At 39.4% G+C, this 18,433-nt stretch overlaps 2 protein-coding genes across 3 annotated transcripts in view; one reads left to right on the top strand and one right to left on the bottom strand.

The window, feature by feature from the left end:
• RPGRIP1 (RPGR interacting protein 1) overlaps positions 1-1,553 on the top strand; it is a 56,299-nt gene extending 54,746 nt beyond the window's left edge. For both annotated transcript variants that reach the window (XM_033108924.1, XM_033108925.1), the window contains one exon: positions 1,291-1,553. In XM_033108924.1, the coding sequence (XP_032964815.1) occupies positions 1,291-1,403 (113 nt within the window). In that variant the 3' untranslated portion in view covers positions 1,404-1,553. The remainder of the gene's footprint in view (positions 1-1,290) is intronic.
• Positions 1,554-1,677: 124 nt separating this feature from the next.
• SUPT16H (SPT16 homolog, facilitates chromatin remodeling subunit) overlaps positions 1,678-18,433 on the bottom strand; it is a 36,117-nt gene continuing 19,361 nt past the window's right edge. Inside the window, exons 8-26 of the mRNA XM_033108922.1 lie at positions 17,698-17,788; positions 16,691-16,764; positions 16,445-16,557; positions 14,584-14,649; positions 14,376-14,471; positions 14,177-14,292; positions 13,935-14,088; positions 13,327-13,454; positions 12,224-12,359; positions 11,996-12,122; positions 11,434-11,552; positions 10,866-10,991; positions 10,434-10,546; positions 10,050-10,125; positions 9,489-9,658; positions 4,640-4,769; positions 3,818-3,947; positions 3,607-3,684; positions 1,678-3,005 (exon numbers count right to left, since the gene is read on the bottom strand). Coding sequence (XP_032964813.1) covers positions 2,848-3,005; positions 3,607-3,684; positions 3,818-3,947; positions 4,640-4,769; positions 9,489-9,658; positions 10,050-10,125; positions 10,434-10,546; positions 10,866-10,991; positions 11,434-11,552; positions 11,996-12,122; positions 12,224-12,359; positions 13,327-13,454; positions 13,935-14,088; positions 14,177-14,292; positions 14,376-14,471; positions 14,584-14,649; positions 16,445-16,557; positions 16,691-16,764; positions 17,698-17,788 — 2,201 coding nt within the window. The 3' untranslated portion in view covers positions 1,678-2,847. The remainder of the gene's footprint in view (positions 3,006-3,606; positions 3,685-3,817; positions 3,948-4,639; positions 4,770-9,488; positions 9,659-10,049; positions 10,126-10,433; positions 10,547-10,865; positions 10,992-11,433; positions 11,553-11,995; positions 12,123-12,223; positions 12,360-13,326; positions 13,455-13,934; positions 14,089-14,176; positions 14,293-14,375; positions 14,472-14,583; positions 14,650-16,444; positions 16,558-16,690; positions 16,765-17,697; positions 17,789-18,433) is intronic.

The following is an 18,433-nucleotide window of genomic DNA, read 5'->3' on the forward strand; positions in this document are numbered from 1 at the left end:
GGCCTCACTTCCATTCAGGCTTTAAACATGTTGGTGTGATTTTAAACACAAAACTGCTTTCTAGCTCTGCAGCTGTCTTCTTTACCACTTCAAAACTCAGCTCCTTCATATATTTGGTCTGTCTGTCCACAATACTATTTTGGCACCTCCTATGCTCTTCAATTAAGATCAAGTTTCTATCCACCCACACTCACTCTGGTCTTACCAAATCAATTTTCCTTATTGTCAAATCCAATTGGTTTTCTTACTCATCCTACTACTTAACCTTTTTAAACCTCTAATACCATTGCTTTTTCTCCCTTTTAAACTGTTCTCCTGTAGTTTTTAGGCCATTTTGACTCTGGGGGATCATTGTTTCCTTTGCAGGTTCTTTTCGAGTTTGAATGTTGGATTCCCCTGGTTCAATTCTTGGCCTTTTCCCCCCTCCATATACTCTCTTCCTGGGTATTTGCATCCATTCTGTTTTAATTATAACCTAGAAATTACCTCAACTCTAAGTTTCTAGACCAGATTTGTAGTACAATCCAGACTTACAGCAAATTAAGTCAGTACTTGTGTCCCCCTAGTACCTCCCCGACGACAACCTTGTTCCTCGTTACCTCTTACCATCTTGTTCCCCAAGTTAGAACGGTCATCCTTAATTCCAACCTTTTCCTCACTCACAACATTCGACCACAAAATTCTACTCATTTCACCTCTTTAAATGTTCTGAATCTGTCCCCACCTCTCCACTTATATTTCAGACCCCTTCATTTCTCTCCTGAATTACTGCAACAGCCTAATTACCCTTCCTGATCTACTCATGCTCCCTTCGAATATATTCGCTAAATAATGAGTCATTTTTCTAGAACCTAAATAAAAACTGTCACTTTTAATACCTTCAGTTAAAACCAAATTCCTTAGAAGACAAAGCCCTTTTTGATCTGGCCCTGGCTTATCTGCCTAGATTCATTTCTGTCACTCCTTGCAGTTTTCCAAACTTATGTTCTCATGTCTTGGCACATGCTTAAAATATCTTTTGAAATTCAGCTTTGCGATTGTCTCCAGAAAACCTTTTCCAATTCCTCCATTCTGGGTTAGGTGCCACTGCTGTGTGTTCCCAAAGCACCCTGAGTTTTCATCACAGCACCTACCATGTATAACTGTTTTTCTTTCTCTTCCACTAGACTCCGTAAGAAATGCAGTAACTCCGTTTTAGTATCCCCAGCACCTAACATGGCAAATACCAGGTGTTCAAGTGTTTAATTAAATGCTGCTGCTGCCTGACATGTTTTTTTCCTTTCCCCACAGTTGTTAGCCCTGCAGATCAGGCCACCCCGATAGGAAGTCTGAAGGTGTCCCTTCAAGCTGCTGCCGCCTTCCATGCTATTTACAAGGAGATGACTGAAGATTTGTTTTCATGATGAAAGAAGTGCTATTCTATTCTAAACTCTGAAGGAACCAAAGTAAAAAGTCTCTTATAAAGTAACTTACTATACCATGAATTTGGTTTACTGTGATGTCTAGTATCTCTCAACCTAATGATGAAAGCTTAGAATATGAAAGTTTATTTTTGTGATAATAGCTGGATAAAGGCATTCTTTTCTAACACCTTAGCACTTTACAGGCAAGCAGGCTTGCTTTCAGGAACTGCTAAAAGAATTGTCACAAAAGTTGAAATTACAAAAACAAAACAACAACAAAAAAACCCCACAGTTTATTCATCTTTTAGTTCTTCCAAAATTGAAAATACCAAGTCCTACTGCTAAGGAGAAAAAAACAAACAAACAAAATCCGAGATTCCCCCCCTCCTCTTTTAAAGTCACAGAACACAGAATGAACTGCAGTGGGACAGGTGGGTGAAGACAATCAGGAGGGGAGGATGGCAAGATAAACTCCCCAAATACTTAAAAAGCTGTCCAACAGAACTGTGATAAATATAGGACAATGCAAGACCAGTAGAAATAAGGAGCAGCAGTGATGAGAGGCTGTGCTGTAGACGTGGCCTCCCTTCCTCTTCTCATCAGGGTATTCTAGGCCCAAGGCATGACTTGCCCCTTCCAGATTTAAATGTTGATCCTTTCAGCTTCCTCCTAGATTTCATCAGAAGCAGTGTATGAGGCACAACCATTCTTATTCAGGTATATCAGAAAAGAAACAACGGTAATTTTGTTTCTACCAATGTACCATGTGTGAATTTGAAAGGAAGATGAAACCAAGCCAGGGAGTGTCACTGCTTCTTATATCTTCCAAGGCAGCAGAAACACCTCAGAATCTGCATGAGGCAAGAAAGCAGGAAAACTCAGACGGAGGTGCCAGCCCGATCTGCCATACTAGCTCAAGTCGTCTAGTTTATCACAATCATCAGCAAATTCCAAGAACCTGTTGTTGAGTGCTGCAAAGATGGAACTTACAGAGATGTGAGGAAGGCAGGTCATGGCAGTAGGGTAGGATGGAGGAGCGAATCTGCTGGTCAAGACCCAGGGTACAGGTACTTAAGGGTCACCGTGTACCAATGTCTTGGAAATACAGCTTTGAGATATCAAAGAGTAAGATGTCAGAAGCCATCGATGTCCTAGCAGAAGGTGACAGGAAGAGAGAGGAATGAAACGGTATTTATTAACAGTGGAAGCCTCTGCCCTTCTTCAAGAACACCTCCTGCCTTGCCATCTGGATGGGGCCATCAGCATGTGTCCTGGTGGGCCTGGAATTCCCCGAGTACATTGGTCCACACAAATGGCCCCCTAAACCCATAAACACAAACGGCAAAACTTCAAAAGAAAAAAAAGGAAAAATACAGTTTCTGTCATGTAAAATTTTCAGGGGTTGGCTGGAGGAAGAATGGAGCTGAGGGCCAAAGTTCAGAAGTTACTTCCTCTTTTTCTTGGGGGGTGCGGAGCTTTGTCTGGAACCACGGTTAGAACCACGGTTAGAGCCACGGCCTGAACTGTGCACAGATGCCTTCCTCTTCCGGCTCATACTTCGACTCTGTTCTTCTTCTTCCTCATAACGACTTTCACGGTCCGCTAAAGAGAAGAAAGAAGCATTGTTAGCTACAGGTACCTAATGCTACTGGATAGCATGCAATAGTACACAGAATGTAGTTTGGAATCAAACGTACACGTTAATCTTCTTTCAGTCACACCTGTTGTGTGATCTTGGGCAAGTGCTGAACCTTTCTGAGCCTTAGTTTGTTTATAAAATGGAAAACTGTTTTAGGATTAAATAAGGTAATCTATGCAAAGCACCTATCACAATGCTTGGGGTACAGTAGGTAGTATTTCTTTTCATCTTTAACTTATGTTTGGTGTTTTGTTTCAGAGTAATTAAACTGGCATTGTAAAAACATTCCTAACTGGAAGAGGCGCACAAAGTTCGACTGTTACAGGATGTAGATTTGGAAACTGAATGGCCTAGTTTGGGAGCCTTGTAAGAGGATGTGCTCTTGGGGCTATGAGCCCACTGGGGGCCTGAGCAGGTGAAAAGGCATCCCGGTAGGTAGTCTGACCTCTTGGAGAATATGGACACATTCCAGAGCTTGTTTTCTCCATTATTAATAACTGAAATCTGTTAGAAATTTGTGCACCAAAAAATACAACAAACAAAAAACCCCAACAAAAACATTACCTTTTCGGGCTTCTTCCTCCAGTTCATCCCAATCCTTCCCACTCTCTTCTTCACTGCCTAATGATTCCTTAGAATAGTCTAGAATGAAATTGATTAAGCATTAGTCATTAGATAGAAATGGACCGGAATGCTAGAACTCTTCCCTTCTATAAAAGCAGTTTCCAGAAATGACATTAGGAAGCCATGGAAACTTTTCCCTATGAAGACTAACCTGATTCTTCAGCTTCTGATGAGTAATCTTCATCACTATCCTCTTCCTCTTCTTCATAGTCATCCTCTGAAGGATTAAAAGTCTCATCTTCGATTTCAGACTCTGAATCCCCTTCCTCAGCATCACTACCCTGTGAGTGAGAGAGAGATACTATTTCCTGTTCTTTAAAAAAATATTCACTTTATTAACATAATGAGTTCATTCACCCCACTTAGCACACCACCACCGTTTCTATTTTACATGAAAAAAACAAAACAAAACAAAAACAAAAACCGTGTGACCAAGAAATAAAAAGACTTATTTAAAATTACCAGTAAGGCACAATTATTACTCTAAATAACTAATTCCTATTTCTTTTTTAAAAAAATAAGAGTTTATTCAAGCCAAACTGACAACACCTTGAGTAGCAAGACCTCAGATGCTCCCCTATTCATATTTCTTAAAGATTTACTTTATCTTTCCTTACCCAGGAAAATTAACTGCGGAAATACTCTTGGTAATAATGCATCATGCCGAAGTGGGAGGACCACTTTTTAGAAAATAATGTTTGCAAAATTCTCTTAAGAATTGTTTCCAAATACTAAGAAATTCATTGAAAGAACAGTTTTTGTAATTTTAAAGAAATCTTTCAATGGCTACAAATGCCCAGTTAATTTACCATTTACCTGTAAAACTAATTTGGAGAAACAATAATACGAAGATGTGTTCAGAGTTTTTCCCATTTGGTCTGGTCCCTTATGTACTACTTATATGGCATTCTCCTAACTGTCCAAATGATAATGGGCAACTATGTAGCAGAAAAGAAACCCCACACTCACGCACCTCACCCTCAGGCTCCAGGAAAGACCAGCCACCTTGTTCGAAGAAGCCCTCAGGGTCATCAACAATGGTTTTCATGATTTTAGTCCAGTTGAGGGACTGTACTCCTTCTGTATACTTTAGGTCACAGGAACTGAGAGAAATAACATTACAAGTCAAAATCAATCCTCTGTATTATCTGAGTTTCCAGTGTCAAATGCATAATTAGCATCTCTGAAGAGAAGATAACCTTTTCTTAAATGTATGGGACCAGGTATTCTTCGCACTGTGCCACTAGACCAAGCCCAAATGGCTAAAATTTGGTCTCCTAAGGCACCAGGCCTCAGGTCAAAGCAGCATTCCAACTGAAGCAAGTTCTATCCCTCAACCAAGTAAGTCTGAGCTCATCTCCCTCTTTTCCATTTTCTTCAGGGAGGGAGAACGCAACCAGAAACGGTAGTCTGTTGGAGTTGAGAGAGAAGAGAGTAGGATTTGGGGAGGCTGAGAGTGAGACGGCTAGAATTTGTGGGGCAGAGTACTGCAGGATAAAGTGATAGAGAAAGTTCTGGAGATTTGCAGAGGGATTCCCTCAATTCTTTGGATGAGGACTGATCTGCACACGCATGACAGGAAACGAACTAGAACTGGGCAAAGAAGCATTGGAAAGTCATAGGCCACACAATTCCCAGATCTCAGAGCCAGAAATAATTCCTGTTCCTGCCAGCTTCAGTGCAAGGCCTCATAACAGAGGGCATCAGGCAGAGTCCTCAGAAGAGTACTGCTCAGCAGTGGGGCCAATGAGCCCTAGATTAAAGACTGTTCTGAACCAGCACCCACGACACTTGAGAACAAGTCTTGAAAGATCAAATGGAATCCAAGTAACTTAATTGTACCTTAGAATAGAATCTAAAAAGTTGAAAAACAAAACTTAGCACTAAAAAATGTGGAGTCACAATGTTTGGCAACCAATCACATATTACTAGGCATGTAAAGAAGCAAGAGAAAAATCAACCAACAGAACAGATCCAGAAAATATAAAGATGAGGGATGAAGTAGCAAATAATGTTTAACAAGTTATTATAGGGGCAGCTGGGTGGCTCAGTTGGTTAGAGCACGAGCTCTGAATAACAGGGTTGCCGGTTCGATTCCCACATGGGCCAGTGAGCTGCGCCCTCCACAACTTGATTGAAGACAACAAGCTGCTGCTGATATGCCGGAGGGGTGGCCGGATGGCTCAGTGGGTTAGAACGTGAGCTCTCAACAATAAGGTTGCGGGTTCAATTCCCCCATGGGATGGTGGGCTGCGCTCCCTGCAACTAAAGATTGAAAATAGCAACTGGACTTGGAGCTGAGCTGCGCCCTCCACAACTAGATTGAAGGACAATGACTTGGAGCTGATGGGCCCTGGAGAAACACAGTTACCCAATACTCCCCAATAAAATTAAAAACAAAAACAAAAACAAAAGGCCATTATAAATATGCTCCATATGTTCAAGAAAAAAGAGGGAAACTTGAAGCTGATGGAAGAGATAAAAAAACAAAATTTCTATAATCCCTCTCAGGAAAAGCTGGAAGGAAATTGAGCAACATCTTAAACAGTCAAAGAAATGACTGTCAACTTAGAATTTTTTTTAAAGTAATTTTTATTTTTTATTGGGGAATATTGGGGAACAATGTGTTTCTCCATGGCCCATCAGCTTCAAGTCCAGTTGCCGTTTTGAATCTTCAGTTGCAGGGTGTTCAGCCCACCATCCCATGGGGGAATTGAACCCACAACCTTGTTGAGAGCTCGCGCTCTAACCAGCTGAGGCATCTGGCCGCCCCTCCGGCAGATCAGCAGCAGCTCGTTGTCTGTCAATCTAGTTGTGGAGGGCGCAGCTCACTGGCCCATGTGGGAACCAAACCGGCAACCCTGTTGTTCAGAGCTTGTGCTCTAACTAACTGAGCCATCTGGTCGCCCCTCAACTTAGAATTCTATAGCCAGCAAAAACCCTTTTCAAGGAATGTGTCACCAGAAAACCTGCACCTCAAATGCTGAAGGTTTATGAGGCAAAGGAAAATTACAGCAGATGGAAGGTTGGAACTACACAGTGGAATGTAGAGCACCAGGAATGGTAAACATGTGAGTAAATACAAAAGACTCTCCCTCTCATTTTGTGAATGAAAAAGTAACTGTTTCAAAGCTAAAATAAATTGTGGAATTCATAGCATATGACAAGTAAAATGTCTGACAACAGCAGAAAGGATAGAAGAAGGGAAATGGAAGCCTAAGAACCTTCCAGCAGTCGTGGTATACTATCTGAATGCAGCTTATGATAAGAAGTATATGCAAACTTGATAGCAATCATTATAAAACCAAAACAAAGAGATGTAGCTAATCAACCAACTATGAAGATAACAGAGAATCTTCAAATTAATTAAAAAGAAATCATAAAAAGAGAAAAGCAACATAGGACAGGAAAACACACAGCAAGATAGAGTTAAACCTAACCATATTGATACTTACACTAAATGTAAACAGTTTGTTTTCAGCAATCCAATTAAAAGGTAGACATTCTTTGAGTGGATTAAAAAAGTGAGACCCAAATATAAACTAATGTAAGTTAAAAGTAAAAAAGACAGAATAAAAATAGGCCAAAGCTAGAAATAATACAGTAATATTACACCAAGCAGATTTCAAACCAAGGAATATTACTGGGAATGAGAAGGCCATTTCATAATGATGAAAAAAAAACGGCAGTAAAATTGATAAACGTCTAGCAGAATGACTAAAGAAAAAACAAATTAACAATATTAGAAATGAAACGGGACATTATAGATTATACAGATACTAAAGTTGATTAACTTAGATAAAACAGAACAGTTTGTTGAGACGGAAGTTGATTCTAAAATCTATATAGAATCGCCAAAATAGTAATAGCCAGTTTTGAAAAAGGAACAAAGTTGGGGAACAATGCTACCTGATTTTAAGACTTACTATAAAGCTACAATAAACAAGACAGTATATAGTATCAGTCAGGATGCACATACCAGTGGAACAGAACACAGTCCAGAAACAAACCCTCTCCCACACAATTGATTTAAAAACATTTTTTGACAAAGATGCAAAGGTAATTCAATAAGTAAGGGATCAGCTTTTCAACAATTGATGCTAGAATAATTGGTTGTGTGTTTGTGTGTGTGTGCACATGCAACGTATGAACCTTGACCCTTATACCACAGTAAAAATTAACTTGAAATGGATCACAGACCTAAATACTTTATGACCTAAATCTATAAAACTCTAGAAAACAAGAGAAAATTTTTATGGCTTTGGGTTAAGCAAAATTTATTAGACAAGACATAAGAGCACAAATTATAAAAGAAAAAGTTGACTAAACAGATTTCAAGAAAATTTTACACTTCTGATCTTTAAAAATATGAAGCTATCCGTAAAGGTATAAGCAAGACACGTAAGCAAATGAAAAGGTGCACAACATCGTTAGTCATCATGGAAATGCAAACTGAAACCACAATGAGAGTGCATCACACAGCCATGATAATGGCTAATACCAAAAAGACTGACAAAATAGAGTGCCGGTGAGATATGGAGCCACTACAACTCTCACACGTTGCAGGTCTTACAGCCACTTTAGAAAATGATCTCATAGTTTCTTATAAAGTTAAACATAAACTTAACCCATAAACTTAAATAAACTTGACCCAGCAATCCCACTCTTAGGTCATGTACCCAAGAGAAATGAAAACAGGTCCATACAAAGACCTACACATAATATTTATAGGAGCTATTCATTATAGCCTCCAAATGGAAACAATCCAAACATGTATTAACTGGTCAATGGGTAAAGTATGGAATATCCAGACAGTGGAATACTCCTCAGTAATAAAAAGCAATGTAGTAATGATGCACAACAACTTGGATAAATTTCAAAAGCATTATGGTAAGTGAAGGATGCAAGATAAAAGATTACATCCTATATGATTCCATGTATGTAGAATTCTAGAAGAAGCAAAATGCATAGTGACGGAAAGCAGGGAGGGGGTTGAGGGGACTATTATATATAAAGGTGTATAGAACTTTTAGGAGTGAAGGAAATGTTAGGTAAGAGATGGTAGATGGTACATATGAGATTGTATACATTTGTTAGAACTCATCAAATCATATACGTAAATTTGTGAATTTATGTTATCTGGAAATTGTACCTCAATAAAGCTTATTTGAAAAAGTCATATTCATTTATACGTAATATTTGTGATCCTGTATCATCTACCTGCAACACATTTCTTAGGAAGATCCTCATGGAAACCACAAATCTGTATTTTTCTCAGTTTATTACTAAACTCTCAACACATTTCTTAAGAGGTTACATTTATAGCACCTCTCCTTCCCAGATAATGGGGGGCAGCAGCAGTGGCAAGGGAGTGGGGAGAGGCAAAGCAAACTATGCTCCTGGGTTCTTGTACTTCCATGAGAAATACTTTTAGCTGAAGTGTGAGTATATGGATGTCAAAAGCAAAAATAAGAAAAAAATTATTTATCTTTCTCATCTTTCAGTAAAAAGAGAGAACAAGTTAAGAAATATGTTCCACTTTTTCTAAATATTATCATACATGTGTATAGATTTTTTCATGCATATATCATATAGAGTCAAAAAAAAAATAAAGTGATTTTTCCTTGTGTAAGTATCCATAAACTACTGTTGGACATTCAAAAAAAGTGAATAGCTCTAACAGATCACAAAATTTCAAGTTCTGGTCTATAACGCAACCCAAAGGCAGTCTTATCTTGGATTTTTATGTACAACACCCCATCCTTATATTCTGTAATGTAAGGTTCCTGGGGTAAATGGAGATTGCTGGCAGATTTACTTACTTCAACCATTCCTTGATGGGGTCGAGAGAGGCGACAGGAATGGCGTTGATCATCGTCACTTTCTTGCTGTAATCCTTGTAGACAATGACCATGTCAAAGTTCTTCAGGTGAAACTGGACCCGCTCAAAGTGAATCAGCTCCACTTCATCCAATGTCACCACAAAAGGTGGCTGTCAGGAAGGAACTGGATCATTATATAAATATTTCCCCCAAGCACTAGCATTTTCAAGTACTTTCAGAATCCAAATCACTACACAAAGGATAACTGAACTATTTTTGGGGTTTTTTGAAAGACTAATAGGGGTACAACATATTAAGGAGCCCCAGTAAAAGGATCTTCAAGATCAAAATATTCCTTTAAGAATAAATTTAAGGAAACTAGGTGAAGAAACTATGAAAAAACTAAAGTGGCTTTTAAAGAAACATTTGTTCAATAAATTTTATCTCTGAGATAACTAAGTATCTAAACTGAAAATCATTAATAAGGATCTAGTTTTCAAAACACCTACCCTCCTGCTTTTTCTCTAACAATTTTCTTATTAAAAGGAGATAAACACTCACCCATTCTGTAGCATTTACCAGCGCACTACTAGTGGGCTGAAGGAGGCAGGTACTCCTGTAGGGAGCTCCATTAAATCTGAAAGAGAATAAAAAAAGAAACTCACATAAGACTGAACTAATTGCAAGAGAAACTGCTGCTGCCACAACAAACTTTTCCTACTCCCAACATCTCCAACGTACTCAGGAGACACTCATTTCCAGAGGAAGTCTTTTAGACTTAGCCACTCACCTAGGCCTTCAAAAAGTTTCAAGGGGCAATGGATGTCTCGAAGGTTATTAGTGATGAAAAAGGACATGATATGTTAAATTATTATTAAAGAACGGCCAATTTTTCTAAAAGGTAGACCAGTGAAACTTCAGGTGAAAAAAAGATGGATGTGTTACCCCAAGTCCCTAAAAGGCACTTCAAATTCCAGTTCCTCCTTAGTTAGAGCCTCTACTTTCTCAATGAAGTTTTTAAAGGCTGTTTTCAGTTTGTGCCTCATTTCTCGTTCCATCTGTTGAAGAAAAAAATACTAGTTAACTATAGCTATCACTTATTAACAGTATATCCCTTTGAAAAGTCTTTTGTAGTCACGACCATGATACTAATGCATACACCTAACTGCACCATACAATTAACTGCAGAGCTGAGTTTGCAACCTAAGTCTAATCCATTCAAATGCCACTGCACTACACCAGCTCAGCAGATGCTTCAGTTATTCTGCAGATAGACTGAGGGGTTATTTACAAAATATAACAATTACTGAGCTCAGATCTGAATCACATCCTACCTCATTACCCTGCAAATAAAATATGAAAATAAACTTCACAGACCTGCTCAGCGTAGAGGTCATCTCGGTCATGCATATGCTGATGTTTCCCCAAGTCTGTGGTGATCTCTCCCACTTCTGTGTAGAACTGCACATCTGTGTGCCGCTTCTTCCCAAACATGATGGCATTCTGAGGGCAGAAAGCAGAAAGAACACAAAAGAAGTCAGAAGACTTAGGATACACAACAAAGAGGCAAAATAACAACAAATAAAATGTGAAAATATAAAAACATCCATGCTGGAAATGACAGCATTTATGTAAAAATAGTTAAACCATTCCAGGACTCATCATAAATGACATTTGGAAAGTGAAAGAGTGTAATAAGCTTTAAAAAGTACTTCCATTTACCAGAATGGACTTTGAAAATTATGTTGGTAATAAATTGTGCCTATAGCAAAAACTTTCTATTTCAGAAACAGGAATCCGAGACCTTAAACGTTTTGGTGGTCACTGTACATCACACCAAAGGAACAAACATGCTTAGCATCTTCTAGATGTCAGGCACTGACATACCTTATTTTAAAGGAAAGCGGATGATAAGATCTCATAGCCAATAAGTAGAAAGGTATACCTTGAGGTGAAAGTGCAAGACAATAATCATTTCTCCATCACAGGGCTGAAACAGTGCATGCTTGATGTTATTGTACAGAATATCCACTTTGTCTCCTCGAACAGATGTGAAGCGGAAACCTGAGGGTAGGGGGTGGTGGTGAAGGGAGCAGCTAATTACCAAGCAGCATCATTAAGTTAGGTCTAAAAGCACTGCATTTTTCCTGGCTGATCTGCACAGGATCAGAGGAAGTGACAAAAATTGTACAGAGTTTTCCTTTCCTTCTGGCCACACAGCAATGTAAGTAGATTCCTCTCAGTATTTCCTTGTCATACTGTATTAACTCATCTGTCATTCCTACAAATGTGCCCCTGAAGACAAAGCCGTTCCCCACTCCATGTCTCCTCATGCGGACAAAGCAGCATGTGGCATCTAGCAGTCAGAAGCCAAGATTCCCTTTGAGTCTAAGATATGATGACTTTATGAAACACAACAGAAAACACATGCAGTCACTTGTAGTACTCATGCAATCACACACAAGAGAGACAGAGAGAGAGCGAGCGGGAGAGAGAGGTATCCATACCATTGACATGGGCCTCCAGTGACCCTTGCATCCTCTTTTGGGCAATGTTTGGACGAATGTACAGATCTTTCAGTTTGGGGTTACTCCGGTTTAGATTGATCACCAGGGAGTCTTGTTTCACAATGCCCTAAGCAGAATGAAAATTAATGTGAATCCTCATGTATCTTTTAATGACCCCAAACCCCACGCGTGTCCTTTTGCATAAAGGTGCTTTGTGTTCAGCCTCACCTCCTTCTCTTTCTCTTCTGCTTCCCGAGTCTTATAACGCTTCTGTACTTCTTTTATAATTCTGAAAGCATTCTGAAGGTTCAAGGCTGGTACTGTCTGTTCTCCAGGTGCCTTCATATTTGAAGCTCGGTATGTACTATAGAAAGGAGAAAGCATTTGTTTTAAGTTTTTTTCCAACAGGTCAGGTAACCTACACTCATCACTGTATTTTACAACTGGCTTTCTTTACTAGCTTTTAAAAGAAAACAGTTCCACTAAATGCTGAAACAATGCCTGGAAAGCTAAAAAAAAAAAAATCTCTCCCTTTCTTCTCTCTTAAACAGAGGATGTTAAGAATGGCCATCCAGTGGTGGACGGGTGGCTCAGTTGGTTAGAGCGTGAGCTCTGGGGAACAGGGTTGCTGCCAGTTCGATTCCCAAATTGGGTCAGCGGACTGTGCCCTCCACAACTAGAATGAAGCCAACCAGCTGCTACTGAGCTCCCAGGTGGCCGGATGGCTCAGTTGGTTGGAGCGCATGCTCTCAACCACAAGGCTGCCGGTTTGACTCCCCGCAAGGGATGGTGGGCTGCGCCCCCTGCAACTCAGATGAACAACAGCAAGTGGACTTGGAGCTGAGCTGCACCCTCTACAACTAAGATTGAAAAGGACAACAACTTGACTTGGAGCTGATTGGTCCTGGGAAAAACACACTGTTCCCCAATAAAGTCCTGCTCCCCTTCCCCAATAAAATCTTAAAAAAAAAAAAAAAAGAAGAAGAATGACTAATTCATTGGATGGGGCAATCATACTTATTTTTCAAATCTGGCATAACCTCCCAAATTATCCCATTCCACACATGAAGGAACAGACTCCAATGTGGTACACATTTCCTTGAGACTCTACTGTAAAATGTATCTAGTAAGCATAAAATATTTCCATGAGCATTTTAAATTATGTTCCATCCTCGACACAGTACAAAGTTTACAAGGTGATCCTACGTAAGTGCCTGACGGAGGCTCTGCCATTCACTAGATGGGGAGGACACAGCACAGAGAATGAAATGTTTCTGAGAGCGCCACTAGCCAGCAGGGATCTGGGGGTGGTTGTTTTCCTGCGGACTCACATTTCCTTGACAAAAGTGGCTTCTGGGTTAGGAAAGATGTTGCCCTCATTCCTGCCCAGAGCACTGCCTGGGCAATAGAAGTTGATTCGCAAGTAAGTATAATCTCCTTCCACTGACATACTTATATTCTGTTCAAAGAAAGGGAAAGCATTAAAAAAAAAATAGACAAACACACGGGATTATTTCTTTGACAAAGATCAGGAGTTACAGATATGCCAAAATTAAATTAGGAGTTCCAACCTGACTGCTAAACCTAGCCTGTAAACCTTAATCTAAATCTAATAAACTACATATTTAGTTTATCTTTTCATATGACCGAATGTGTTTCCAAAAGAATACTGAATTATCCACGTACCTTATACTACGTGTATAACTACAAGTTATGCTTAAAATGCTTAAAAACGTTCAAGAAAAGAGAGGCAAACTATGGTTCTAGACTGGATCATTTAACTTTCTACAAAGTGAACACTGGAAAGGAAGGAAAATGATAGCAGGAGGAAGACTGTAAAGTGAGAAGGGTAGAGTCCGAAAAAAAGTGGTCGAGATGACGCAAGCACAACTACTATTTTAAGAAACAATGTGCAGAGAACCTGATTCAATGTCAGTACCTTTATCGTGGCAATGTGAAAAGGTGTCGCTATGCCAAACACAGGCATTATTACAGTCTCATATTTCTTATCAATATAGATCTTCATTTCCCGAATATGTGGTTCCTTAGGCATCAAAGATGGGTTTTTATAGGACACATTAGATTTGCGTGCTCTGGAGTGGGGAGAAAAGTTTTTTTAAGAAATTTCTGCAAATCACACATAATCCCAAGACAATCTCACTGTTCAATGCAAACTCTTACTTCTGAATCTGCTGTTCTCCTTTTTGTTCAGTCAGCCGCCTCTTGGCTTCCTCATTGAGTTGAGCTGCCAGTTCTTTTTGATGTGCTCTTCGCTTTTCTTCTGCAGTCATCTCATTCTGGAGAAGAAAAATCCCAAGCTATCACAACATGTGAACCACATGCCAGACCCGAGATCAATGTAGTATACAACAGTCCTCACTCGTGTTCTTTCCGTAAGTAAGGCTGCCCGAGATCCTCTTCCCAACAGGTCCTCGGCCTCGTCCTTCTCCTCCTCTTCTTCTTCTTCATCTTCATTCTATGGGGAAAAAGTCTTCATCAGAAATTCAGGTTTTAATTTTTTAGCCAATCTTGTTTACCTTCTTCACTATACACAAACTTCCTATACCACAAATTTATCCTCTTCCTACCTTTAGAAAGATCCCCACGTTCTTTACTTTCTTCTTCACAGAAGTGAGAACAGTGGCTGGGCCATCCTAGAAAAAAGGGAGAAGTGAGACATCTATAAGAACATTAAGTCGAACAGTTTTACTTTCTAATCTAGTATGTATGTAGCTGGGTAATTTTTTTTTTTTTTTTTAAGATTTTATTGGGGAAGGGGAACAGGACTTTATTGGGGAACAGTGTGTACTTCCAGGACTTTTTTCCAAGTCAAGTTGTTCTTTCAATCTTAGTTGTGGAGGGTGCCATTCAGCTTCAAGTTGTTGTCCTTTCAGTCTTAGTTGTGGAGGGCGCAGCTCAGCTCCAGGTCCAGTTGCCGTTGATAGTTGCAGGGGGCGCAGCCCACCATCCCTTGTGGGAGTCAAACCGGCAACCTTGTGGTTGAGAGGACGCGCTCCAACCAACTGAGCCATCTAGGAATTCAGCGGCAGCTCAGCTCAAGGTGCCATGTTCAATCTTAGTTGCAGGGGGCAGAGCCCACCATCCCTTGGGGGACTCGAGGAATTGAACTGACAACCTTGTGGTTGAGAGCCCACTGGCCCATGTGGGAATCGAACCGGCAGCCTTTGGAGTTAGGAGCACGGAGCTCTAACCGCCTGAGCCACCGGGCGGGCGGCCCCTAGCTGGGTAATGTTTTGAACCTCTGGATACTACCGTGTTTGCCCGAAAATAAGACCTAGCCAGACAATCAGCTCTAATGCATCTTTTGGAGGAAAAAATTAATATAAGACCTGGTCTTATTTTACTATAAGACCGGGTGTGATGTGATGTGACATAAATACCGGGTCTTATTAATAATATTGCTCTAATGCTCCAAATGACGCATTAGAGCTGATTGTCCCACTAGGTCTTATTTTCAGTAAAAAACACAGTATAATCTTGACAATAAATAAATACAGTTCTTAGGTTCCAGCCCCTCAGTAGGAATTGTAATGTGGGAAGCAACATTGGAATAATGATTAAGAATACGGGCTTGATTTGAAACCTGCCTCAATCACTGTCTAGCTATGTAACACTCGGCAAGTTACTTAAACTTCGCTGTACCTCAGTTTCTTTTTCTGTATAGGAGGATAAAAGTATCTATTTAATAGGGCTATAGGTAAGGATTCAATGAATTAATGCGTAAAATGTGCTTGGCTTATAATAAGAATACTGAATATTTATCATCATCATCATCATCATCATCATCATCATCAATCAATTCCTCTGAGGCTGGCCCGGTGGCTCAGGTGGTTAGAGCTCCATGCTCCTAACTCCGAAGGCTGCCGGTTCGATTCTCACATGGGCCAGTGGGCTCTCAACCACAAGGTTGCCAGTTCGATTCCTCGACTCCCGCAAGGGATGGTGGGCTGTGCCCCCTGCAACTAGCAACAGCAACTGGACCTGGAGTTGTGTTGCGCCCTCCACAACTAAGACTGAAAGGACAACAACTCGAAGCTGAACGGCACCCTCCACAACTAAGATTGAAAAAGGACAACTACTTGACTTGGAAAAAAGGCCTAGAAGTACACACTGTTCCCCAATAAAGTCCTGTTAAGAAAATAAACAAATAAAAAATAACTTAAGAAAAAAAAATCAGCTCCATCATTAGAATCAGTTCCTGGTATTATTATCAATATTCAAGCGACAATGTGATAAACAATTTGGTTTAAAACATTCCCCGCACTTGGACTACACTCTCTATTCCTAGCTGTATTAGATCTCGCTCTCACATGGATTTCTCCCATTGGCTAGCATTTAACAAAGACTTTTAAGAAAAAACCATAGGGTACAAAATGAGCCTCAAAAGTCAGTTCATCAGCTCTCAAAAGTTTAAGAATCAATACACACCTCATCTACAAGCACTGTGTCACCAATGAATAGGGCATAGGTTTTCTCTTCTGGTTTCTTCCCTTCCTTGTTAGTCAGGTCTGAGAATCCCAAATTGATGCTGAAGACCATCCCTAAAATAGCAAAACAGGAACTGGTCAATGACTGAAAGGATGGAGAAATACATATTTTACACAGAAGAGGGAGATAAAGCTAAAGGAAATTATTCAAAACAATATTTTCCTACTGCATGCATGTAAAACTCACCTTTCTTCAGTTTGTACTGATTTTTACTATTAATTACTAAAGAGCCTTCACGGAATTCAATTCCCATTCCAAACCTAGAAAGAAATGAAGAGAAACTTCAGCAACCGGCTAAAGATCTTATACATAGGTTAAGTACAATATATTCTATTTCAACTTTTCAAGATAAGGCAGACAAACATTTTGAGTGATTTGCTACTGCTCACAAGTCAGTTAAGGAAGAGGATTAGAGGACAGTCTTTGTGCTCTTAATATAAAAATAATATCCTAGATAAGTAGCTCCTGTAACATTTATTGTATCAGCCATTCTTTATTTTAGCTTATTCACCCACATTTAAAATTTAATCTTCTACCATGAAATCAGTTAGGAGTTTTCCTATAAGCTTAGCAGAGACTAAGTAATAATTGAGACAGTTTTTGATGGAATATTGATAACTAGATTCATTAAGTCATCTGGGCCAAAACTTGGTATCAGGTCAATATATTTCCCCTCATCCATCACAGCAGTCCAGTACCTACATCCTCCAGACTAGTTTCTGTCTAAGGAGACTCCCTAGAGCTTGTTTCCCAAAATGTCTTTGATTCTGTAAAGTGTTATTAGGTATTTTCCAGGTGTTCAATTTCAAACACATTCGAGAGACACTGGATTAAATAAAAATTCAAACGAAATTTCTTTTAAACAATAGAACATACCAGAGTACTTAATTTTTAAATGTGAGCTGAAGTGCTCTAAGAGAGGAAATATGGCATGTAACGTTTCCTAACATTTGTAATTTAAGCCTGGAATACCTATTGGCATTTACTATATTGGTCTAGAAAAATCTCCACCCCATTCCTAGAGGCAGAACTTAAATCTTTCTCATATTGTCTGATAACATTATGTGTTTGGCACACAGTTAAGTTTACAAGTCCATAAAGGTTGGTTGAATTAACCTAAAAATATTTTGCCAGACCAAGGCCAGTCATGAAAATTCACTCATGAGTGACAATGTACATCCATAGCATCTTACCCTAGGTTTTTGGTAATTTTGTTCAGTAGTTCTGGCTTTTGTTTTTTAACCACGTCCATGATGGCATTATACACATCACATATCTTCACACCTAATGACAAGACAGAAAGGGAACATTAAGTATCTTTCAGAAAATATGTAACAAAATCACATTTTTTAACCAACATTTTTTCCATTTAAAGAAGTCTCCTAAAGCAGGGTTTCTCAAAGTGTGAACTAAAAAAATACAGTTCCTTGCAGGAGTGGTAGGGCTTAGACATTTGTATTTTTTAAAATAATCCACCTCATCATAATTACACTATTTGAGAATCACCGACCTAAGAGACTGTGCACACCAGTTGGTTTCAGTGAAATAACTTTTTAAGTGTTGATAAATGGCAACACATTAAAGTTATTACACATTTTGGAAAACAGGACCACTGAGGGGGTGAATTACTGTTAGAAGGACTCTGGCCTTAATTTTTTAGGATCTAGGATATAAATAGGTATTTCAAGTCAGAGTAGTCCAGATATGGTAGCCTCACAGGGCTATTTATCCTCTTTAAATTACTTATGACCAAGATTTCCAATAGGATTTCTCAAAATCAACTTGAAATGTCATTAAGAAAGGTTTCTGGAAGCTTTAGGTAACATGGGTGGGCTTACAAAGTTGTCTAACTATAGTAAATATAAAGTCAAATGCAGCCATTTGGGAGTGTACAGTCTCAAGGCAAAAGAGGTGGTCGCTTGCTTAGCA

Source organism: Rhinolophus ferrumequinum, chromosome 6 (genome assembly GCF_004115265.2).
Source record: "Rhinolophus ferrumequinum isolate MPI-CBG mRhiFer1 chromosome 6, mRhiFer1_v1.p, whole genome shotgun sequence".
Lineage (NCBI taxonomy): Eukaryota > Metazoa > Chordata > Mammalia > Chiroptera > Rhinolophidae > Rhinolophus > Rhinolophus ferrumequinum.